At 41.2% G+C, this 26,333-nt stretch overlaps 1 protein-coding gene across 2 annotated transcripts in view; it reads right to left on the bottom strand.

Moving 5' to 3' along the window:
- ptgfrnb (prostaglandin F2 receptor inhibitor b) overlaps positions 1-22,960 on the bottom strand; it is a 49,098-nt gene extending 26,138 nt beyond the window's left edge. The window contains exons 1-5 of one of the 2 annotated variants that reach the window (XM_052056903.1): positions 22,473-22,960; positions 11,175-11,287; positions 10,827-11,085; positions 5,291-5,698; positions 780-1,208 (exon numbers count right to left, since the gene is read on the bottom strand). In XM_052056903.1, the coding sequence (XP_051912863.1) occupies positions 780-1,208; positions 5,291-5,698; positions 10,827-11,085; positions 11,175-11,287; positions 22,473-22,533 (1,270 nt within the window). In that variant the 5' untranslated portion in view covers positions 22,534-22,960. The remainder of the gene's footprint in view (positions 1-779; positions 1,209-5,290; positions 5,699-10,826; positions 11,086-11,174; positions 11,288-22,472) is intronic. The other variant, XM_052056901.1, reaches the window with a different exon arrangement.
- Between the last annotated feature and the right edge of the window lie 3,373 nt (positions 22,961-26,333).

Below are 26,333 nucleotides of genomic sequence, written 5' to 3'. Positions count from 1 at the left end.
TCCCTGTTCAAATGTTAAGATTTTGTGATAAATCATTTCAAACCTTTGTCACTATTAAAGTGAACTCTAACATGCACAAGACAAGAAAAAAAATCTTTGAGAGGGGAAAGTTAAAACAAATAAATAAAACAAATGAAGTCACCACTGCGCATCCCATGGTTCTCCCTTTTTGGTTATCCTATCCCCAAGCCTATCCCACTGTGGGTCAGAGTTTAATGTGATTGCACAAGTGTAGACACCCTCTTATAAACAGGGATGTGGCCATGTTCAATATTAACCAATCACATTAACGCTTATGTTATGTCAGCACACACTTCCATTTATGTAATTAACCCCAAATTAAGTTGAAATGTTCTAGCAGTTTTTTTCATGACATTTTTTTGCTTTCTAGCAGGAGCCTGAAGGTTTTGTGCTATAATGGATTTCAATTTGGAACTGCTCATTATTTTGAGTGTTGTGTTGGTGTCAAACGGGCATTTTGGAATTATGGCCCAAAACTTTAACCTTAGCTCAGTTGTTGATTTCCAGGTCTCCTTGAAAAGATGTCTTCTCTCCCCACCCCTGTCCATCCAAATTGAATTGCACAGGTTATAGGTCAAATCAAATGTGAAATGATTTATCTTGATTTTCTTTGGGGGGAGGGTGCTGTCATCAATTGATATTTTGAGAAGGGGTGTGTAAACTTTTTATATCATGCATGCTGAGAACATACATTGTCTCTAATGTTGGTATTTAATTCAAACGAACAGAAGGACCGAACGATTCGACATTTCACTCACTGATCTGCGACACCTTCACCGTCACAGGGCTGGATGTTTTCTCAGCTGCCATGTGCCACCGGCCTCCACCTCCCGAGCTCTTTCCTCCCTTCTCAATGAAGGCCCGCACGCGGCAGGCATAAGTTCCTCCATCCTCCGTGCTGACGTGCCTCATTACTAGCCTATACTCGTCAGCCCCGGTCCTCTCTATGTTCGCCTCGCCATGATTTCCTTGCGCTGAGCTGGCCGACATATTGGAGATCACCACCCCGTTGCGCTCCATAGTGATGACATCTCGGCCGTTGGCTAGCCAGGAGACTTCCAGGGACAGGGAGGGCAGGTTGTTGGCGGCGACGGAGCAAATCAGTGTCAGTTTGTCACCAGGGGTGAGGTGCAGGTTCATCGAGGGTGGAGAAGAAGACGAAGAAGCCTTCACACTGAGGGACTGACCTTGAAAAGATAAGAGCAGATGGCAGCAATCAGAAAAAAAAAAACTAACCTTGCAGCTTTCATCCTGACTGTTTACACTTGGGGGCCTTCTAAACTTTATTGGTGAATAATATAGATGTGACTGCACACAAACTCTCAGAAAACACATTTTTTATTACAGAAAGCAAGGGCAACAAAAATGAGAAATTGCAATTTGTTCGGAGTGTAAAATTAACAATGACAGAGAACCATCAAGGGAAAAACATGAAAACTATAAACCATTTAAAATCAACCGCAACAAACCGTATTCAACCTGAATGGTAATATTGTCATTTGATGAAAATGTGACTCTCTAACTGTAACATACAGAAAAAACAAATTGATTTCAGTGTCGTGCTAAATTAAAAAATATCGAGTGACTTGAATCTTTCGTGCTTTTAAAGTAAAATATCAATTAAATGACATGGAAGATTTAAATTTATTCTGACAAAAAAAATGGAGAATGACATTTTATACAAATTTGAATAATTTAATATTGTGTTGGTCATTCAAATCATTCATGCCATGTTGTCGACAAAAATAGGATGAACTCAAATTGAGCTGGTTGAGGCTCAAGAGGTTCTAGGTTGGAATCTCAGCTCATGACTTTCCCTGTGGAAATGGCATGTTCTTCCTGTGCTTGCGCAGGTTTTTGGGGATTCTTTTCCCAATTCCTACCGCCCTAATACAATAACAAAGTAAACATGCCCCCTAGACGTTGCAAGCAGTATAATTATGATGTCAGAGTAAGCTGCCCCGACATCCATGGTGCAAGATAGAACCTAATATATTTTATTGAAGTGTGCCGGTGTCACAAAATGCAAACGCGCAATAGCATTTACTGCAAATACTGGTCTCTCACTATTCATGCGGCAAAGATCCATTAACCCTTAGATGCATGAGTGACTGGCCCCTACACTCTTCCATAGGTGGGTGAAAAATGACCCATAATACAATCAATGCCTTTTTTAATGACATTTTTGTCATTTTGGTTAAGAATAATCACTTGTATAAAATTTTGTAATATATTTAGGACCATACAGGAATGATTTCATGTTTGAAATATCTTTATTTTTAATTTTTTAACATTTTTGAAAAATAAAAATTACCCAGAACAGCAATAGAAAAATGTGAACATCCATTTTGTGTGTGTGTGTCTGTGTGCGTGTGTGTGTGTGTGTGTGTGTGTTTGTGTGTGTGTGTGTGTGCGTGTGTGTGTCTGTCTGTGTGTCTGTCTGTGTGTATGCATTGCCTGTTTTGCTTTTCTGGCAGTGATCATTGGACACAGGTACATTGTATTTCCCACACCTATTGCTGACTTTGCGATCTTTGTTACTTGGGCAGATCGGACACCTTTTTCTCTTTGGTTGGCCCTGTGTATTTCTTTCCTTTGTGTTAGTGGTGGCTTTTGTCACCCCGCACCTTTTCATTGCTTCAATAATCGGGATTTGCAGTTGGGTGCAGCTTTCTAGTCGACTCCTCATGTGTGGTGTGACAAGCTCCTTTGACAGCTCTTTGAGGAACAGCCGTGCATTGGTGATGCCACTCTTGAAATCTAGGTGATGAGCCATGAAAAAGGTGTAGGCATTTAGGGTGCCGATGTCAATTAGGTTGTACCATTGCACCATGGGCCACCTCTGTGTTTGCCTCTTGCACGTGTAGTTGCCAACCATCTGGTCAATGGTGTCTACACCTCCATTTGTCTCATTGTAAAATTTGATCACTTCTGTTGTTTTCTTTTTGCTATGTTCATCCACTTCTTTGTTGTGGTGCATCGTGCTCAGGAGCACAACAGCTTTTCCTTTCTTTCTGACATAGCTGACCATGATAAGGCTGTCGTTGAATCCAAACTCTGTGCTGTAAACCTCCCTGGACTTGGAAAGCTTCATCAGAGTAGGGATGTCTGGCTTGGTCTGACATAGAGTCCCCACAATAGTGAGTTCCTTCTCCAGGAGATGCTACGCGAGTGGCACACTGGTGAAAAAGTTATCCATGGTGATGCTGCGACCGGTGTTTCTAAATCTACCACACAGCTGCTGGACAATATTTTCTCCCAGATTCTTCTGAACGTCTTCCACTGGTTGTCTCCCCGTGTAAACTATACCATCTATTGCATAGGGTATGCGTGTATCACAAACCCAGATCTTTAGGCCATACTTGGCAGGCTTGCTTGGCATGTACTGTAGAAACTTGCACCTACCCCTGAATGGCACAAGCTGTTCATCCACAGTGACACAATCACTGGGGATGAATTGCTGTCTGCAGTTGACCAGGAACAGGTACCATACATAGCGAAAGACTGCCATATGATCTGTTTCCAGGCGGAAGGACAATTTGTAGATAAATCATAGTCATGAACGACACACAAACATTTTTATATGAAGATAATACTTAGACGTATCAGCTCTAACTGTATAAAATAATTTTCCTGAGGGGTTCATTTCTGATAGTATAGTCTGCGTGGTCCGCAGTCACTGTATTGCTGACAGCCAAAGTCGATTTGAATCAGTGGTTCCCATTGGACTCCATAGAAAATGTACACGGGTCACTTTTGACCCATTTATGGAAACTTTGGGTAGCAATACAAAAACTGAAATTTCTTAAAATGTATAAAATGTAAGTTAAAATTGTGAATGACATTATATAAAAAACATGTTTTTTGAGGAATACCTGGAATATGAAATTATAATAAATTTTCAGTCCGAAGATATTTCAAGAAAAAAACCTCACCGGGTCATTTTTGACCCACATATGCATCTAAGGGTTAAGGTTGAAAACCATCAAAGACAAAGTGCCTCCAAACAGGAACGGCATTTCGGCTTTTTTTTCCAATGCCAAGTCGAAACTTTGCCCTGCTTTTTCAAAAGACAGTCGGCTTAATTAAAAACTGTTGCCGCTATCTTCAAACCGACAACTTGGACACAGTCTCCAATAGCAACCTAGAGTGCAGCATGCTGGGAAAAGTCTCTGTATGGCGTCTGAAGCCTGACAAAGACCACTCTGTTTGACTTTTCTCATCTTCTTTGCTCAACTTGCTCAGTCAACAAGAAACCCGATGGACCGCAGACACGTGTGATGTGTGAATGTGTGCATGTGTGTACCTTATACTTGAGATTCATTATAAATCAGTCGGAGGGTTTCCCAGTACTGAAGAGCATACAGTGACCCAGAAAGATATAAGATATGGTGGCTACGGCAACGACAATGAATGAGTGAGTATGTGTATGCGTGTTGAGGCCTCCTTTAAATACAATAACATTCCATCAGTGAAGTTCACCTGCAAGGATGCCGTTCCAATGTAGACAGCCACACAGCTAAGGGCCACGCGTCTAATGTTCAGCCCACCTTCACTCGATCCACCTAATCGTTTTCTAGATGGCTTATACTCATCCAGGCTGCAGGTGAAGAACCCATTACAGTTGACGTTGGTCTTTAATTAACCTTAGAAGCATTTGTGTGGATGTGGGAGGAAGCCGGCGTACCAAAAAAATCCACGGAAGCATGGGAGAAGACGCAAACTCCACTAAGAAAGAGATTTTAAGCCACGGTGAGGCAGACAGGCGACCACGACCCACAGTGCTGCCCTTTATCCTTCACCAGAAAACCTCATAGTTTCGTTTATCAGCACGGTTAAAATAATTTAGCATCAATATCAATGCCGAGACCTTTTCTAGATGAAACAAAACTCCAGCAGGAGAGAAGAAGGCTAAAATCATCATCCAAGCTGATAGCCGGTTTTCTCAGCCGCTCGACTTCGGTCAAATGACATGCAATGGTTTTTGCCACATAAAAGTACGTGTGATATTTTGTTGTGGTGAAAAGGTCTATAGCGGCCTACAGTGTGCAGCTCTGTTCTAAAAGCAGCATTTTGGTTGCAAAGGACTGTGTGCCCACAACACCATTTGTTTGAAGCATGGCCTCACAACCTGCTCTTGTATTTTCAAGACCGTGCAGCCAAGCATTTCTCACAAGACTAAATCGAGCACCAAGCCAATGTTACCCACTGGCTTTTATTCTTATTTTTAGTTTCTCCTCTGAGTTTTAAGAATAAGAGTGCTTCTTACCTGTTGGAGTAACAGCAACAGTTCCCATTTCCTTTGTGCTCCCCACAATTTGAATCCATTTGCCCCCATTTTCATGTGTCCACTCTGTTCCATTGCACTCGTAAATCCCTTCATCAAGCGTTGTCACTCTGGAAATGACAAGCTCAAACAACCCATTCCTCCCGGGCACCAAACGGATGGCTCCATCAGCATAACGTCGCACGTACTTGGCCCCTGTGACCACATCGCCCTGAGGCCCAAAAGTCAAAATCTCTTCGGATGTTCCTCCCTTCTTCAGCAACCAGGTGACGGACAAGTAGGTGGGCTGGGTGAGTTCCCGGGTGACGTTACAAGAGAGCGTGACATCACTACCCTCGGGGACAACAGAGGGCGGCGTCTGGGGGGTCACCTTGAGTGTTTTGGGGATAACTGGAAAAGAAGGAGGGGAAAAAAAAGGATGAAGCACAAGGACAATGCTTAATTTCATACAAGTGCTTTTGCTGAATTTACAATTGGAGATAGCTTTTTTTAGTGGTTGAGTGTGACATGCTTGATTGATTTTTTTTTTGCTTCTCATGTTAGAGAACCTGCTAAATCTGAATATAAAAGGTGAATTCAGCTTGAAATTACTCATTCCTGTTCAAAATGGTCAACTATCGAGAGTGCACTGACGTTGAAAGCGCTCCATTAAAGAACTTCATGATGATGGATGGTCCCTTTATGAAAGGTAGTCTAAAGTTGTTTTTCTTTAAGCACTGTATATGAAACCTTGCTAAAATTCAGAAAGTGCTTCAAAAAAACAAAACCCAAAAGCTTCCTTTTCCAGTAAAAGCGTTTGAGCATTAAATGAGAAATCCGGGGCTCTCAATAGCATGTGGCTTTTCTCATTGTTGTGATGGCGTTCAAATCTCTTCATGTCTCCTTTTTTTGTGATGAAATAAAATATCTGACAAAAGGGAGTACACAAAAACAAATGAAGATAAGTTCAGTCTTTGTCCGGGATGCTTTCTGTGCCCTACTTTTAATTTCAAGATGAGCCTAACTCACTGTGAACATTTGAGAAAAAATTAGCCTGAGGGAAAATGCGTGTTTGTGGTGAAATTGGCTTGCTGTCAATTAATACCAACCATCCATTCATCCATCCATGCATCCCTCCATCCATCCATGATTGATACTGATGATACACAATTGATAATGCCACTATATCTCCTTCCCCCCAGGTGAAGAGTCTGGGTGTCATCCTTGACAGTTCACTATCCTTTCACTCCCACATCAATAACATTACCCGGTCCGCTCATTTCCACCTTCGCAATATAAACCGCCTCCGTCCCTCACTCACTCCGCACACCACCGCTATCCTCGTTCACAGTCTCGTCACTTCCCGTATTGACTACTGCAACTCACTCCTCATAGGTGTCCATCAAAAATTCCTCCATAAACTTCAACTTGTTCAGAATTCAGCAGCCCGGATCATCACGAGAACCCCCTCCTTCCATCATATCACCCCCCATCCTCCGTCAGCTCCACTGGCTTCCTGTCAAACTTAGAATCAACTTCAAAATACTTCTCTATACATTCAAAGCCATCCATAACCTTGCGCCCCCCTATCTGTCAGATCTTCTTCAAATCTCCATTCCCTCTCGCTCACTCTGGTCCTCATCCTCCCTCCACCTTTTTCTACCCTCTGCTCATCTCAGTACAATGGGGTGCAGAGCCTTCAGTCGCTGTGCCCCCAAACTCTGGAACTCACTTCCTCCCAACATTCGTAATATTGACTCTCTTTCCTTATTCAAAACCCAGCTCAAAACCCACCTATTCAGACTTGCCTACCCGCCTTAAATCTTTATTTATTTATTTATTATTTTATCTGTGTTTTACTATTGGTCTTAGCTGTACAGTGTCCTTGAGTGTTGTGAAAGGCGCTTACAAATGTGATCTATTATTATTATTATTATTATTATGAATCCATCCCTCCGTCGCTCCATTCATATTTTACTGCTTATCTTGTTCAGTACCGGTGAACGGGTTAATCACAGAACACACAGCCATGCCAAACATGTTACGTTCAAGCTAAAAGTTTGGCATGATTCATGTAGCACAGCGTGATGTCTGACAAGTTAGAGCAAGAACTGCGAGATCACATGATGAGTGGATGAAACACACCCAGGGGAGTGTTGCTTAAGTCTAATGGCATCCGAGGCTTCTTTTATTGGGTTATGGTGAGTATTTGTCAATATTTTGTCAAACCCAATGATTTATTTTAACCACAGGTTGCTGTCAAATTTTTAAGCTAATTAGTTAGTATATTAGTTTGACTCATTTTAACTCCCCACTTTTGACTACCGGTAATTTTGTTATTTGCAAGTAACTGTGATAAAAAAAACGGCAGATGTCTGGGAAAGAAGCATTATATAGAAAACAAGCCCAAGATAAATTAATTACTCCAATTTGTGACCTATATAACCTTTACCATTAAATTGAAAAAAAAAATGAGAGGGGGAGTAAAAAAAAAAACATCTGAAATAACGTGGTTGCATAAGTGCGCATACCTGAACGCAACCTCATCTCAGTCATCAAGAGGGTGTGCACACTTGTGCACTGACATTATTTCAGTTTTTGTTGTTGTTTTTTTTTACATCTTTCACTCTCAAAAAGATTTGTTTTTCCAATTGAGTACAGGTTATATATATCACATAAAACATTAGACAAAGTTTTAAAATAATTTATCTTGGTCTCCAATATCTCTCTTTCTCCTTTCTTCTTTCTACGTGCATTCTTGCTGCTGGAGGCTGTAAATTTCCCCATTGTGGGACGAATAAAGGATATCTTATCTTATCTTATCTTATCATTTTTTATAGCACAAAACTCAGGCATTTCAACATGGGTATGTAGACATTTTAGAACCGCAGCATATCCACGGCATAAATACCTGTGCTTGGGACCTGACACATTTTAAGAAGAAAGAGGTCACCTCCATCCGATATGTGCCTTTCATTGCTAAAAAAATAATAAGGATTTAGTGGTGCCACAATTGCAGTCCAGGGCAACTTGTGGTCAGGGTGGCTGTGATGTGAGTGCTGATGGCAGATAGCTAAGGCAGAAAAAAAATAACGCGCGTTTTGCACTATCAATTAAAATTAGCCTGAACCGAGTTTTCAGACCCACAGCGACCTCCACTTCACTTGTTTCTTACGTAACCAAACACCCTCATCGGGGAAATGGATGCCGCCTGTGTGTGCGTGCGTGTGTGTATGTGTGTGTGTGTACAAGCTCTGCTCAAGTCTCGACTGGTACAAGCCCTGCAGCGTCAAATACGACTCATCATCTCAGCTAACAACCAAGCGCCTCCCTCACACACAAACAACATGAATATTCCTCGCCTTGTGCACCGCAAAGTGCACGCACGCACACAGTCACGATCCACATAACAGTTCTGCCAAGTTAATTCAGGTCTAAATTTAACAAGGTGCCAGGGGAGCTGAGCTTGGGAGCAGCTGAACATGATTGTGCATTATGGTGCTAAATAACTTGTTCTCAGGCATCACCGATCACTTTTTGTGTCGTGTATGGTTTCGAAATGCCAAACATGCCTTTTCTTTCAATGGGATAGCAGTACTTTTACAGCCCCAGAAAAAAAACAACTATATATATTCAGGCTATTTACTTAATGCTGAATCCACGTCTTTCAAAATCTTTTGTCATAAAATAGGCCGAATTATGCAGTGCTGAGCTCTGGTTGCATGCGTATGAGCATCAATCCCCCCCAAAAAAGAAAAAAAGACAATTTGAGCAGGATATTTACGAATCATTTCTCCAATTTTATCGGTATCTAGGCAAAAGAGCCTCAACATCGCTCGCAGGACTGAAAGAGCTTATAACGCTCCAAAACCAACCCCAAATTCCATGTTTTTCCACCCGCCTGTAGGCAAAGGAAGATTCACAGGCCTGCTCATTTTGGTAGGTAATCAGTCCAAGGTCAAGTCATAAGGAGTGAAGCAACTTTACAAATACTGTAAATGTGGGAAAGAGTCACACTCCATGCATGTTCATGTTATTGTCTAGAACAGGGAGGAGGCGCATGCTGCTCACAGCCTTACTCTGAGTGGCCCCTTGATGAATTGGAAAAGAAAAACGTTAAAAAAATGTTTTTAAAAATGTATCAATATCCAATTGATCCAAAATATTAAGTAAACGCTAAGAAATATTCAATATAATCCCATGAAAAATGTAAAGAAATTGGGGTGCGGATATCCCATTCAAATATTAACATTATTTTAAAAAAAATCTCTGAATATGCAAATTTGCAGGTGCTGAACTTCGACTATGTGGGGGTAGACTGTAGTTTTAATTTGTAATATCATCAATGACTGCTGTATGGCAGACATGTCTTACTTGCACTTACAATGGGTCTTTTAGTGCCCTATAATACAATGTGAGTAGGCCGAATATTTGTCTGGGATTTTGAATGATATGCAAGACAAAGATACAGTAGTACCTCAATATTACTGACATTTTGAGTTAGTTGATTATATAAAAGTCATTTGCACTTGGGGAAAAAAAAACACAGTATCCGGTAGGGGTGTAACAAAAATACTAAACAAAACATTTTGAACCAGAAAATCGTTTTGGGGGTTTAATAAATGTGCGTGCATCAAATAGAACTGAATCTAATTGTTTGACTTTGAAATACATCGAGATAAATGCATAGAATCGTCTTTTACTGCAGAGATATAGCCTCAAAGGGACCAGTGCATTTACATGACTTATACTGTACGTTCATTCAAATGTATGTATAATGACAACAAAAAAGTATTTGCATGATACTCTCTCGAAGTGAGCCATAGCATAGCAAATGGAACTCTAATCCGGCTGAGTTGAACCAAATCAAATGGTTCCACTTTCAAATTCGACCGCCGTTGAATGGTTTTGCACCCCATGAATCGAAAATCATATAGGATGGTCTTTCGTGGAGGGAGCCACACTGAAAGTATGTGGGTATTTTGTTGTTTGCTTCAAACCTTTTCTTGGGTTAGTCTTCAAATGGCTCGTTAATGCATGCATTGAAAAAAATTATTGTCAATAACGAAATCTATAAAGAACCCATATTTTGCAGGTAATGAACACTGAATAAGTGTGGCCTCCTTCAGCATTTAAGTTGCTCATCCTTGTTATGGACGAATAGATGTTAGTGTAAGTGAGCGTACGTGTACATCTTATCTGATGCAATTCATAGAGATCCTCTGTCGGTCTTTGCCAAGAGGTCCTGCTTGTGTGAAGCACATCCATGTGAGAGTCAAAATACAAGCCAGTAACCTTTCAAAAGAAGCGTTTGTTGCTGCTCGTGTGGTAGGGTTTAAACATGTTCAGTAGAGCATTGTTAAGTCATGGCACTGGCTGTTAAATGAACCGCAGGCAGATCAACTCATTTTAAAAAGTAAAACTTGCTGGCCTGTTCAAACGCTTTTCGAATGGCAGCATTCACGCATGCGCGCGCGCGCGCGCACGCGCACACACGCACACACACACGCACGCACACACACACACTCCTCCCCCATACCAATGAGCTGGACCTGAGCCTCATAATTGCCACTGAAGACAGAGTCAGTGCTGGGCGTTTGGCACCAGTAGAAGCCGGCGTCTTGTGACTTGGCCTCCCCGATCTTCAGTTCCACCACGTTGTCTTGGAGTCGCATCATTGCGATGTCACCAGAGGCCACGCGCTTGCTGAGCGACGGGTGGGAATAGCTGGCATCAAAGGTAGAGATGATTTTCATACGCTGTCCGTTGTCCTCCCTGGACATCATCCATTCAAAGTCCTGGAGGCCAGCGGATGAGACGCTCAGTTCAAGACAGGAAAAAAAATGAATAAAATAATTAACCAGAGACGAGGTCAAAATGTACAAACCTGTTCGCGAGGCCCCATGTAGTCATTGACATCACATCTGATGGAGACTGGTTGACTCTCCACACGAATCAAGGGGCCGGGAGATACCGTTACCACCCGGGCCAAGCAGCCTCCTGGAGTGGAAAGCAAAAGAGCAATCACTACCACATTTTTATTTTTTTCAAATATCAAGTCAAGTACAACTTTGTTGTCAAATGTGCTGTATACAGCACAGATGAAATTTCTTCCCTCTCAAAACAGGCATTGGTTTGGAGAATCGTTTATATGGGTTTACCAATAAGAGAGATGACTATTACAATTCATGTTTAAACCAGCACCAAGCTGAATTTTTCTCCACAAAAAAATCCAGGCAAAATACAAAATTCCGAAAATCTGATCTGCTCTTGACCAATTTTTCAGGTAAGTCACACACACAACACAAACAAAATGTGACTGTCCAGCAGGATGTACAGTCCTGAAATATTTTGTAACTTTAAAAGCCTTCATGAAAAAAGTTTAAAAATCCTCAATCATCAGCATGAAATGAAATAAATCAGAGGACCATTGCACCACTTCCATGGCCCTAATTACAAACCAAACTAATCTGAAGAGATATGACAGATACTGACTCAATTATTTTGTGCAATGAAAAATATTCTCAAAATGAGCATTAAAAGCGAGAGACGAGATGAAATGAGAGTGGGTATAAAAAGCTACTAAATGTATCAGCACTACCTTTTGTACACTACAAATTTGAAAAGATGCAATTTTTTTGTAGATATTTTTCAATTTTCATTTTCAGATTTTTTTTTTTTCCTGGGACTGTGTTGCAACTTCATGCTGTGCTTGTGTCGGTTCTCTCCAGACGCTCTGACTTCGTCCCACAGTCTAAAAACATGCATGACATTGTGATGTGATGATGTGTTTCATGATACTAATATTATGACATCACTGTACAATTTTACCAAAACGTGACGGGAACATCTTCGGAGGACCCTTGAAACATGGAACCAAGAATTACAGACCTAACTCGCATACATTCAGTACAAGCATACACTCAGATGCACACCACACTACACCACACACCCATTATACAATCAGCTGACAAAGTGAACACACATCAACATGCACAGAAGAGGAGCAGGAACAGGAGAAAAGGGAACTGAATTACAGCTGAAGAGAATTCATGTGAATGATTGCGTCAGCAGCTACAGTGATTGCTCAGGAAGCAGAAAGCAAGAGATTTACGTAGATGAGAGACACTTTACAATTCATCATTTCTCTTTTCATTAGCGATGTCTAATGTCATTAGAAGGGCTTACGTGCAGATTTTTTGTTGTTGTTGTAATTCTGACTGAAATCCTATCGATTGAAGATCTCTGGTCAACTGTGTACATGTGATGTGATCGATTCCGATCTGCAGGTAATATGTGCCACCACATTAATCAGAACAGCTGTTTTACAGCCATGTGGCATGTACACATCACACAGTTAATCAAGGGGGAGTTCAGTTGCTTATTTAACAAGGTAGTTGCGATTGTTTTTACACTTTTATTAAAGCAACCGATTAATAAAAACAGGTCAAAAGTAATTTAAAACAAGTTCACCCATCACACACAAGCTCAAGGAGGAAACCGCCATTTTCAAGTGCATAAATAATGTGACGACGTGCAGACTATTCCAATTTAACTGTTTACATGATTCTTGTTTGGATTGGCAAAAAGCATACACCATATTTTACGGACTATAAATCGCTCCTGAGTAGAAGTCGCACCAGACATAAAATGCATAATAAAGGACATAAGTCACACTGGAGCACAAGTCGCATTTTTGGGGGGAAATTTATTTGATAAAATCCAACACCAAGAACAGCCATGTCATCTTGAACGGCAATGGAAAATAATAATAAAAGAACAGGCCGAATAATATGCTAACGTTACATGACGCGTAAACAACAAACGGAGAACATGCCTAGTATGTTCACATAACATATTAAGAGTTATTTAGTTAACTATAGCATAAAGAACATGCTAAAGGTTTAACAAACCATTCGGGTCACTCCAAATCACTGAATCCAACAAAGTTTTCTTACTCAGTGTCACTTTTAAACAACTCCGGAGGATGAAAATGTGGCGCTTCCTTTTGTATGTAGCTTACGTCAGAGTCATCGTCAATTGCAGTTCCAATTATTCAAGCCTTTCTGAATTTTGACAGGATGATCCAAATGTTCTTTCTGCTACTCGATTACCATTTTCGACTGCATATTTCACGACTTGCAGCTTGTAATCCTTTCATCTTCCGTACCGCTTGATCCTCACTAGGGTCGCGGGGGGTGCCGGAGCCCATCCCAGCCGTCTCCGGGCAGTAGGCGGGGGACACCCTGAATCGGTTGCCAGCCAATCGCAGGGCACACATAGACGAACAACCATCCACGCTCACACTCACACCTAGGGACAATTCAGAGTGTTCAATCAGCCTGCCAAACATATTTTTGGAATGTGGGAGGAAACCGGAGCTGCTTGTAATCTGCAACATGATTTTCGCTTCGTGCCATTTTTGTTCAGCCCTTCTCAGTTGTTTTTGTTCAGTACTGGTAATACAGTTTTATTTCAAGTTATTGCCCATGTTGAAATCACCAACACAGGCCTGGAACACCCTCTTGCGATTGAAATGATACATCCATCCATCCATTTTCTGATCCGCTTATCGTCATAAGAGTCGCGGGGGGTGTTGTCTATCCCAGCCGTCTTCGGACAGTAGGTCGGGGCAATAATTTATTAATAATTTCACAGAAGTCACTCCAGAGTCAGTCGCACCCCTGGCCAAACTGTTAAAAAAAACGGCGACTTATCGTCCTAAAAATACGATACCATCCCTGTCAATCAGATGGAATGTTTTCATTTTGTTTTGTCAATCGGTTTCATTCTAATGGAATCTACCGTATTTTCACGACTATAAGGCGCCATTAAAAGTCTAAAATTTTCTCCAAAATGGACAGGACGCCTTATAATGCGATGCGTCTTTTATATGAGCTGAGTTCCAAAATCTGGCTGAGACCCGACACGCTGTTTATATAGAGAAAAGGCGGAAGTGAGGTCGGCCAATCAGTGAAGTGCGGGGAAGAGGTCGGCCAATCAGTGAAGCGCGTCCGCGCACATATATGTAAATATATGAAGAGAGAGAAAATGTGTACGTGAGTGACGACACGCACGCATGCGGAGAAGAGGTCGGCCAATCAGTGAAGCGCGTCCGTGCACATATATGTAAATATATGAAGAGAGGTGGACGTGAGTGAGGACAGGCACGCAGGGGGTGGGGTCCGCCAATGAGTGAAGGGTGGGCGTGTAAGTGGACGCTAAAGGCACGCCTCTAGCAGGTACCAGCACCTGTATAAAATGTGAGTATGTGCATTATTGCAAAACAACTTCGGTTTTGGTTTCCAAGAACCCCCGAAAATGAATTCCACAAAGAGACACGCCTACGAAGCGCAATTCAAACTCCAAGCCATCGGTTATGCAGTGAAACGTCTTGGTGCTTTCGCTTTATGAAACGGCGCCATCTATCCGTGAGAGTGAAGACGACCGTGGCTCAGCAACTACCAGCGGACTACAAAGAAAAGCTGGCCGTTTTCCGCACCTACTGCAGTAAAAAGATTGTCGACGAACGCATCCAGCCTAACCACATTACCAACATGGACGAGGTCCCGCTGACTTTCGACATCCCGGTGAACCACACTGTGGAGAAGAAGGGGACCAGCACGGTTGCGATACGCACAACGGGGCACGAGAAGTCAGCTTTTACTGTCGTTCTTGGTTGTCATGCCAACGGACAGAAACTGCCACCTATGGTGATTTTCAAGCGAAAGACGCTGCCGAAAGAAAAGTTTCCAGCCGGCGTCATCGTGAAAGCAAACCAAAAGGGCTGGATGGACGAGGAGAAGATGAGAGAGTGGCTAAGTGAGGTGTATGTTACGAGACCGGATGGCTTTTTCCATGCCTCGCCGTCTCTCTTGATTTGCGACTCCATGCGTGCCCATCTCACACCAGCGGTGAAAAACAAAGTCAAGCAAATGAACTCCGAGCTTGCCGTCGTTCCCGGAGGCTTGACTAAAGAACTCCAACCGCTGGACATCGGCATCAACCGGGCGTTCAAAGTGAAGTTGCGAGCGGCATGGGAAAAATGGATGATCAATGGCGAACACAGCTTCACGAAGAGTGGGAGGCAGCGCCGGGCTCGTTACGCCACAATCTGTGAATGGATTGTGGCTGCTTGGACGAACGTATCTGCTAGTACAGTTGTTCGAGCTTTTGGGAAAGCCGGCATCATTTCTGTGGAGCCACATGACGACGAGAGTGACTCTGACAACGAGAGGGAACCCGGCGGTTTGGATGGATTACCGATACTTGCACAATTGTTTAATTCGGACACAGAAGATGACGACTTTGATGGCTTTCTGAGTGATGATTGAGCAAAAAACGTGAGTACCTTGTAAATAAAATACACCCGAACTCAGTTCTGCTTTCGTTGCCTTTTTAAAAACGTGTTTTAGCTTCGAGCTTCAGTGTGTGCTTCAAGCTAACGTGTTAGCATGCATGCATGCCGTATGTTTAAGCGTATGTTTTACCACTGTAAAACTGCGGCCATTAGTACGGTGCGTCCTGTGTATGTGTAAAATACAGAAATGTCACCCATTAATGAGACTGCGCCCAACCGTACGGTGCGTCCAACAGTCGTGAAAATACGGTAACTAAACACTCAGAAGGGACAAAGAAGAATAAACGATTTTGCGTTTTGTGATCAAAATCACGATTCGAGACAACACCTTTGCTTTGTTTTGTTTTTTTCAGTACTCCTAAGTGACCCACAATATGTTGTATCAACTAGAATCTCACACATAAACTCACTAAGAAGTCGCATGCTACAAGTGACCGGTTATGCAACCCAATCAGCTCCGAGCTGCTACGCACGAACTTGGTGGTATATTTAAGTACTAACACATCCCGCACCTAGGCCGACCTTGCTAGCAGGCGTGGCTAAACATTTGACTAAGGTCCAGAGCCTCTCCTCCGTGGCGGCAAATAAGCACAGTTATCATTTGAAGACGAACAAGGAATCGCCTAAGCATGCAAGAGAGAGCAAGAGAGAACAGAAGAAACCAATGCAAATCGCTAATCAAATGTTGTGTTGACCAACAAAAGAAAAAGCGTCTGGTGTACAGTGCACTTTTCACAGAAGTATAGCTGGAACTGCGTTTAAGCGGAAAGCAACCAGCTATGAACAGCAAGTGAGCAGGTCAATTAAGTGTCTCGTGAGAAAACAATAGTACAGCGAACGGCAACCCAGTAAGCACACACCACCAAACCCAAGAAATGAATCCGATACATTAGCCAGGATGAGGCGCTGAAAAGATCAAAAGTATCTCATTTAATATGTATATTAAATATTTACAATATCCGCTCTGTATTTTTGTTTGTTTGCATAATTTTGAAGACCACGGTATGAGTTATGCAAGCTACACAATGGTCGGTTTCAAAATAACATTATTTTTCAAAATAATTTTATTTAGAGGTTAGTGCTGTCACTATTGAATATTTTTACAAGTGATTTTTCTATTCTATTAATTTTACACTCATGTTATATCATGATACATACCGTTACTGTGAAGGAATTCAATTTATACCATGACAAAAATATGAAAAACTATTTACATACGATTGCCTATTTGTATGTTCAATGAACATGTAAATTAGTGCATTTTTTTAAAAACATTTTTGGTTGAAAACTAAACTTTGCATACAATCCACCATCCGATCCATCCGTCCAACATCAATTTCAAAAACTCTTTGAGTGTTCTGGCATTAGTAAATAGATCTTAATATTTTGATGTTATGATGTCATTTCCTGTTATATTTGGAAATGTTACTGCACATACAGAATAATGCCGTAAAGCTTGATTAGGCGGTGGAAAAAATGTGAATCCAATCGCACCACCTATCAAAAAAACTTCAATTCAATCTTTTCCTGAGATCTTTCAGCACTAACGACAAGGCACAGTGTGACCTGAAACACCTCCAGGCTCAAAATGACCTTGTGCACTCAGCTGAAGGGAGAGCGTTCCACAGAGGTTCAAAACGTATCAGTTTAATAGCCTCACTCACACCTCCAAACCAGACGCCGAGTTTCAACCCATATTCTACAAACTGCCGGGGATTTTTGTTCTATTTCTGGACAAGGTATCTGACCCAGGTTGCCTGAGGTAACCGGCAGTCAAAGGTCGTACCAGTGTTTATAGGACACCAGCTGCAGTTGTTCTCTCAGCTAATCTGTGATCGCCTGCTCAAGACTTGTACAGTGGGTCTTTCTGTGGTATCGTACTGAACGAAAATGTACATTAATTAAAGAGGCAGGTAGGAATGACTTATATTTCCTTTACAAGTGTGTATATTATTGTTAGGAAACACTACTTTCACTAAATTGAGCTAAATTGCACTCCCTTTTCTGTTTTTATCTGCCTGTATATTACAAATACTGTTTGGGCGGTCTGCCTCGGTTCGTCATAGACTTGCGTCACATGACTGAGTTTCTCCAATTTAACAGGACCATGAATGATGTTTGATTCAATTTCACCATTTGAAACAGGTCCAGGCACATGGAACACTGAAAGTTCTAAATGTGACTTCTTTATGTAAAACATGTCAGAAACCTCTCTTTACATTTCAGATGGGCTCCAGCCCACCCGTGAACCAAGTGAGGATAACAAAGAAAAACATGTGCGGCGCTGTCATTTGTGTCTGCCTGAAACTCAGCATTTCAACCTACAAGAACTCACTCCACTAATAACGTGAGAAACATGAAAGAAGCTGACTCGGTCTGCGTTTGCAAAATGTATTGCTCTGTGGAATAAAACCAGCAGCACATGAATGCAAATTGCAGTTCGTCCCACCCAGTCTGTTCCTTACTGTAGAAATGGTTGTGTACATTCAAAGCGAGCAGAGAGAAGAGAAAAAGTAATCCACAATGGATGCATGCAGAGCATATGCAATTTCTTTTTAAGTAATCAAACACATGTCGGCATATAGAAAATTGATGGATTGATAGATGATGTCCTACAGAATTATTATGAAAGAGGACTTTGACCATTTAATTTGGATTGACATGTATGCCTTGTGAAACCAAAGTTTTTGTCAGTTATATAAATGCAATAAGGAAAGGATATAACATGAATGCTGAGTCGACTATGACTCATCTCCATGACCCGAAATATTTTCAAAAAAATCAACAAAAATACCCACATTCCAAAATCAACAAAGTTCTGTTCAAAAGGCGAAATGAAAAGAGCTCCTCTTCCCTCCCGTTCCAAGTGCAAATACAAATCCCGTTCCAAGTGCATCACTTCAAACCTTTGCCTTTTTGCTCAACACTTTCAAGCAAAGGGCCATTCATATTTAACTGTAATTGCATGAAATCTGGTCGTTTTAGTCACGATTATGCGCACATTATTGAAATTTCCTACTTAAAATCAACTTTTAGTTTTAAATCTCGTTCACCTCAACGGAAAGTTTCCAACTTTGAAAAGGCCTGTCATTTCGCAACGCTACTTTGGATTGTCTTTCAAAAATATTTGACGAAGAGTTATTGCACTCATAGGTCATCACTGTTTACATTTGGGGAGTGACACTGAAAGGTTCTCCCTTTCACGTGCTCTCCACAGCAATGAAACATGATCCTCACGATCTTTCCAGTTTGAATTGGGATGACAACCATCAACTTTATTCCCTCTCAAAATGAGGAGCAAAAGAGCAGAAATGTGATTAAGCGAGCGCGGCACTGCACGAGTGCAGCCTTTGCTTCATTATACTAGCCAAGAATGTGAAAGTGTTTAGTTTTGTTTTGTTTTTTTGGAAAGAACTGAGCTTTCTGCCTGAAACTCTCCAAAGTAAGAAACTACATGAAACAAACTGGTGTATAAAAACATAATCCACTATCAAGAATTGTACATGTTATTATGCAGGAGTAGCACACAAGAGGGTTTGTTTGTTTTTGTTGTTGTTGTTGTTTTTTTAAACTCACCTTGTCAACATGCATGACCAAGCGAGTGCTCTCCGACCAAATTGGAACAAAGTAAACTGGGAATGCTATTAGGATTAACCTCACTAACCAGATTGAAAGGTGCAATTAAAAACGTACTGTATATTCCGAGATAAAATAGTGGTAATAGTAATCTATCTGTCTCAATATCTCAGTGAATAAGAATGTACTAGCTTTGGGGCTAACTTTCTTTAGATGGAACAGGAGATTTAAACAAGGAAGGAATTATGAGCAGTTGAAATAGCAGTCTGCTCGAGTTAAAAAAAAAAAGCCTACTAGAACAGATGAAATGTATTTGGATTCAATCCGGGAAATTTTACAAAATGGCGTGTGTGTGTTGACTCTCATTTAGCATGACTTTAAACATGACTGGTGAATTCTGAATGCAGCCATATGGTACCAATAAGAAGGTGTGTACATTTGTACATTTGTTCAACCCCCCCCCCCCCCCCAAAATGTTGATCGGGTTGAAAAGGACAAATTAATAGTGAAAATATATTTTAAATTATTTATTTTGGTTACTTTTTGTTTTGTTTTTTAATTACAATAACCTTAACCTGACATTTTAACTGGGGTGTTTAGACTTATTATATCCACTTTGTGCCTTTGTGCTCTAAACATAAAAGGAAACAAACAACAGGCATTTTGATGTAACCGGTTTGGCCGACATGCACAGAGGGCGATCCAAAGGCACACAGTGTTTATATATTCTTACTGGCTTGGCTGTACGCCTGTCTAACACATTAAAATATATATATTAATCTATGGCTAGATATGCTGTCCTCGTAAGTGGTGCATATAACTCTAATTCTTCCATCCCTTCACTGGCTTCCTGTACAATTTAGAGTTCAAGATTAAGATCATTTTATTTCTTTTCATTTTTAATTGGTGCCTTACTTCTCCGAGCTCCTCCACCTCTACACACTTTCCCGGTGCTTCAGGTCAGCAGTCCACACACGACTGGAGGTACTGAGGACTAAGCTGAAGATCAGAAGGGGTCGACCCTTTTAGTTAACCTTCCCACTCTTTGAAATGACCTCCCGCTAAACGTTAGGTAACCCTCGCTCTGTCCATTTTAAAACATATTTTTACCCTATGGCTTTTGACTCAGCATGAGATTTAGCACTGTATTTAAGGTGTTTATATGTAATTGATTTCTTGTTGCAACTGTTTTTATTATTGTATGTCTGAATTTTATTCCGCATCCAGCACTTTGTATGCAGCGATGGCTGTTTTTTAAGTGTTCTATAAATAAAGTTGTGTTGAGTTGAACGTGTGCTCCGATGACTTTGCCAAGGAAGAACTTGATCCCAGCAAACGACTTCCTGTAACATTGGAAATCATCTTAGAACAGGGATGTCAAACTCATTTTAGTTGCGGGCCAATTTGGAGTTACATCTTCCCTCGGAGGGCCGTTATGACAGTGAAACCTCAAAATTAGTATGTATTAAAATGTACACAACAAATTAATAGATTACTCGTTTTGAAAACAGTCAAGTCCATTCTAATAATTTGTTCCATTATTGTTCAAGTGAGTGTAAACATGACAACAAAATTATTGCAACAATCTCAACGTGATTTATTACACATGACAATTTGACATTTTGGTATAGATTTTAGCAAGTTGGCACACATGATTTGCTTTTGCGGGCCACATAAAATGACCTGGTGTGCCAGATTTGGCCCCTGGGCCTTGAGTTTGACACATGTGTCTTAGAAGAACCTGGTTTAGTTGGAAAATGAGGAAAATTTCATATTGTCAGGTATAGTCATATCCTGTACAGTACTGTAGGCAATCTTTGATTGTACATTTGAGCGTTTGTTCGACTCAACTATTTGAAATGCCACTCATGGAGCCACAAGATAGTCATCGTTCTTTTCCACCTGTTTAGTGTAATTCTTCTCTGCAGGAATAGTGAGAACTTAAAGAAGTAAATATGAGCTTTTGGAGAATCACACTGCATGCACCACAGTAAAGCTTGCAACATTTGAGCATCTGACCCAACACTGAATTGAGCCAACTCCTAACACACACACAGCTCTGATGACTAAACATATAGTGATGTCAGTATCAGAATCGTGTTTGGCCCTGTGGTGGAAATCTGCCGAATGACTAAGTAGTCACTTGGCCCTTTAGTCCAAATTGAGGGCAAAAGTGACACCGACATGGTAGAAACATGTTGCTTCATAATGAAAACTCGCCTGAATTAGTGGAAAAGGGGAGCCAGAGAACAAAAACTGGCAAGTAAACTCAAGTGAAACGCTTAATAATTTATAACAAATAATTAAAATTAATCTACTCAGAGCTGTCAGGGCACCCGTTTCTTTTTAGGGGTCAACATTTTGGTTATGCATTTTTACTGAACTTACATTAGAAGTATGTTGCACATACAGCACATTTGCCAATAAAGTTGTACTTGACTTTACTTGAAGCTGAACTGAGCTTTTTCTGTTGACGGTCCCTTTTTTTTTTTTTTTGGAATGACCTGGGACCATCACTCGTTTTACACACACATTTCTATTCTTAGGCTTTCAACTCATTGTTTTATTTTATTTTATAGATTATTGTGTTATGAATGTATTCATGTGTCATATTTTACTTTACGAGCAGCACATTTTATGCAGTGGTGGTTGTTTTAAAAGTGCTCTATAAATGAGCATGAAAGCACGGGTACAGCATATTGTTGTAATGTGTATTGTGTGTAATGACAAACATAAATTAAACAATGATACAAGTGAGCAATTTCTTTCTATTTACAAACAAACCACCTGCTGTCAAGGCAACCAGAGCTTAATATACACTGCATTTAACAGCCTGTCGGACTGCTTAACATAGAGTGGAACCTAACAACTACTGTATAATCCAATTTTATTGCTCATGTTCTTTAATCTAATGTAAAATATAGACTCACTTGCCTCTACTAAATACCAAGGTTTAAGCGTATACCGTCGCAAAAACACAACAGGAAATAGCTATAGTTTTAACAGATTGGGGGAAAAGTGGCTGCTGTGATGGAATTTGAGATCCTTGAGTGAAGTAGGTATAACCGAACCCATTAGGGTGTGGTATCGACTTAAATACTTGCTTCGTAAATATTCAAAATGAATTTCTCTCGTAGCAAATAGGAAGTGAATTTTTAAAATGGACATTCGTGAACTCGGATTGGCATCAAGCGGGGCGCGTATCTCGAGGTAATTTGCTCTCAACCGTCAAGCAAGGAGACGTCTTACCGAACATAAACGTAGCCCAGAGAAGCGCCAGGACGTAGTTCTTCATCATTTTTCTCTCCATTACTCCAATATATCCTTTATCCCCCACTCCACTTCTTTCTTTGTCCGGCGTGGGGGTTAAAATTGCCCCCGTGCTGCCGCGGGTGTCTGTCGGACCCTTGAAGAAACTCTGCCAGGCACTTTCAGCACCGCTCGCCGGGCGGAGCCACAGCACAAATGGGATGCCCACCACGATTCCAACCTAGCCGATAAATCGATAAATCCACACACCTTTGGGATCTACATGGGCCTGTACGTGGTTGGAACACGGGACCGATTGCAATGTGGATACGGGATGTGAGTCACACGAAGGCAGGTACAAGACGGGAGAGCGTGGCCGGAAGTTAGGTGGGTTGAAGGAGAAGTAGGGAAGTCGGGGGTGAGAGAGAGAGAGAGAGAGAGAGAGAGAGAGAGAGAGAGAGAGAGAGAGAGAGAGAGAGAGGGGGGGGGGGGGGGAGAACTCACGCTGTTTTTATGCTGCATGACGTATTAGTTTAATTAGTTTTTATGTGACACATTCTGCCGGCGCAGCACGGTCTCCAAGTGATTTTCTTCACTGGCACAGTTCAAAATCTCTATGTGCTTTTATTCCAGAATGAGCAAACATTGCAGACTTGAACTTTTCAACGGCTTCTTTAACTCTACGTCATCACTCACCTAACAAATGGTTCACCATAAGGCCCGAGGGCCACATACTGGCCACTGCTTTCTGTAATGCGGCCAACTAGACATTCATTCACCTCAACTCAGTTTTATTTAGAGAGCAATAACAACTGCAGCAATAACAAAGCGCAGTACATAAGATCCAACATAAAATACATTAAACAATATGAATGAAATAAATAAGAACATACTTTTCTCAAATAAAGAAAAATTAAACCTACAATGTCAAAACGTTGTTATATTTTTGCTGTGCATATCGGATGCTGTTTACTTAAATCTACAAATCATAATTAGAATATCTTTATTGTCCCAAAAGAGAAATTCATGTTTCAATTCAAGACAGCATAGACAATGACAAAATAACGTGACGCATATTTTAAAAAGGCATACAGCACATGTTCAGTCCAGAGCTAATACCATAACTAGACAATTAGTTTTGATGACTGCAAAAAAATTAAAATAAAATAAAAGTGCAATCGTCGGCTTCACAGTGCAGAGGTACCGGGTTCGATTCCAGCTCCGGCCTCCCTGTGTGGAGTTTGCATGTTCTCCCCGGGCCTGCGTGGGTTTTCTCCGGGTGCTCCGGTTTCCTCCCACATTCCAAAAACATGTGTGGCAGGCTGATTGAACACTCTAACTTGTCCCTAGGTGTGAGTGTGAGCATGGATGGTTGTTCGTCTCTGTGTGCCCTGTGATTGGCTGGCAACCGATTCAGGGTGTCCCCCGCCTACTGCCCGGAGACAGCTGGGATAGGCTCCAGCACCCCCCGCGGCCCTAGTGAGGATCAAGCGGTTCGGAAGATGAATGAATGAATAAAAGTGCAATAAGCAGCTGTGCAAATACACAATAGTAATTAAAAACATGTGCAACCTAAGATCTCATTGCCATTAAGTGGATACATTGCACTTGGAATAAATGAAACTTCAGCCATTTTGTCCTCCTCAGAGCCCAAACCCGACGGCCTGAGAGCAGAAGCTGAAGCTCAATTTGAAGTGGATAATTTGGACTACTGTATACAAACTAGCGTTTGCCTTCCTTAGGACTGGATTATCATAGATAGTCATGAGCCTGCTGACATCCTGATATTTTCCAGGAGTTTTAACAAGGCTACAGCAAAGTTGTTATTCTAACAAAGTACGTATTCCAAAAGGTATGTTTAAAACATTACATCTATTCACGAATTAGGGACCGCTATCTTTTCCTCAATGTGGCATGCATCAACCTTTCATGCTTGCTTTATTTACAAATAAATCAGAGAGAGTTGGTGAACAAACTATAAATCAGACAAACCCACTTACTGTAACTAGCTAGCTTATGGCGGATGTGTGACTCGGCTAACTCGCAACTGCTGTTCTTTGTATCATTTAATCTGGTATCCTCTTGCCATCACATACTGATTTTACCAACAATCAACACAACAATATCATGATCAACAGGTAATTATAATATGAAAACAAAAGTTAATCAATTACACTGTGACTCACATTGTACAAATATGGCTCCAGCTATCTGTAGATAGAGATAGATATACATAAATATACGTTTACTTTAAGTTTAAAACAACCACCACCGCATACAAAGTGCTATCCGTGGAGTAAAAGTCATATAACAAAGTCATTTAAAGCAATAAATTAATAACTGAAAAAATAAGCACCATAAAACACAACCCCAATGATGACAAGCATTGGAAAATGGACGAAAGGAAAATGTAATGGAGCAAGTGTTTATTTTGCAGTCTTGGGATTGGAAATGTCACTTATATGCCCAATACAAAATAGTATGTTGTTTATCCATTGCAATGTATTTGTTTCCATTCAACTAAAACTATTACTGTTTGTCAGTGTTTTCAACCCAGTTGACAAGGGACATGTTCCACCATGCCACACACACTTAGCAAGCATTGAGAACCCCTGGAAGTACCTAGGCAAGAGTTGTACAGCTTTGGAAACGTCAGTCTCAAAGGTCAACGTTAGCGGATACATTTGAGGATGTGAAGAGTGCACTGCCAAGTGTTTGGTGTGCGTGTGCATGTGTGTGTGTGTGTGTTTGGGGGGGTTGGGTATGAAAGCACACTGTCCACTTCATGTCTTTTCCTCACTCGAAAGACTCGAGTGACCTTTAGTCATGAAAAAGTGCCAGAAAAATACAATTGAATATATGAAATTAACACAACACTACCATCTTGTGGACATCATTGAAATGTTTGTTTTTTTAACTTGTATTTTAGCCAACCATCCATTCTTGTGCTCACATCAATTAAATGCGACCCTATGAATAATTTAGCAGCAAGTGTAAAAAAGAAATTAGTGATGCATAAACATTACTTTTCGTGACCACAGCTCTAAAAATTAGTGGCCTATCCCAACTGTCTTTGGGCAGTAGGCAGAGGACACCCTGAACTGGTTGCCAGCCAATCACAGGGCATACATAGACAAACAACCATTCGCGCTCCCAATCAGGCTGAGGGACAATTTGGAGCAGGCATGTCCAGCTCCGGTCCTCGCGGGCCACTGTCCTGCCTGTTTTCCATCGCTCCCTCCTGAAACACACCTAATTCAAATGATCAGTTCACCAGCAAGCTCCGATAGAAGCATGAGAACGATCCTTATCATTTGAAACAGGTGTGTTGCAGCAGGGACAGATGAAAAACAGGAAGGACAGCGGCAATGTTTATGGACTGTGGGAGAAAACCAACGCAGTCACAGGGTGAACATGCGAACTGCACATTAAATCCGGAGCCCTGAATCAAACACTGGACCTCTGCACTGTGAGACGGACGTGCTAAGCAGTCGTGCTAACCGTGCCGCCCTACAAAGTATATCAATATAATTTTCGGTGCAACCAAAGCAAACAGTCTGCAGTCATCCGTGAACACATTTCCACTATGCAGAAGCATTGTCAGCCCGCTGAAAACCACAAACACATCTGTGCAGAAAATGTGACGCATCTGCTTTGTGTTGAGCTGAGAACGTTGCAGAGGCCTGCAGAACTCACAAGCCGCCCTTAACACATTTACCACATTTATTTAAAAAAAAAGTTGTCTGCTGATACATTTTGACATTCTCACAATATTAGCGTATTTAATGAGTCCAATTGATATCAAATAAAATTGTCAACATGACAAATGCTAAATTATTAAAATAATGTTTCAAATTGATT

Source organism: Hippocampus zosterae, chromosome 2 (genome assembly GCF_025434085.1).
Source record: "Hippocampus zosterae strain Florida chromosome 2, ASM2543408v3, whole genome shotgun sequence".
Lineage (NCBI taxonomy): Eukaryota > Metazoa > Chordata > Actinopteri > Syngnathiformes > Syngnathidae > Hippocampus > Hippocampus zosterae.
The sequence above is the reverse complement of the archived record's forward strand: the minus strand, read 5'-3'. Positions and strand labels throughout refer to the sequence as shown.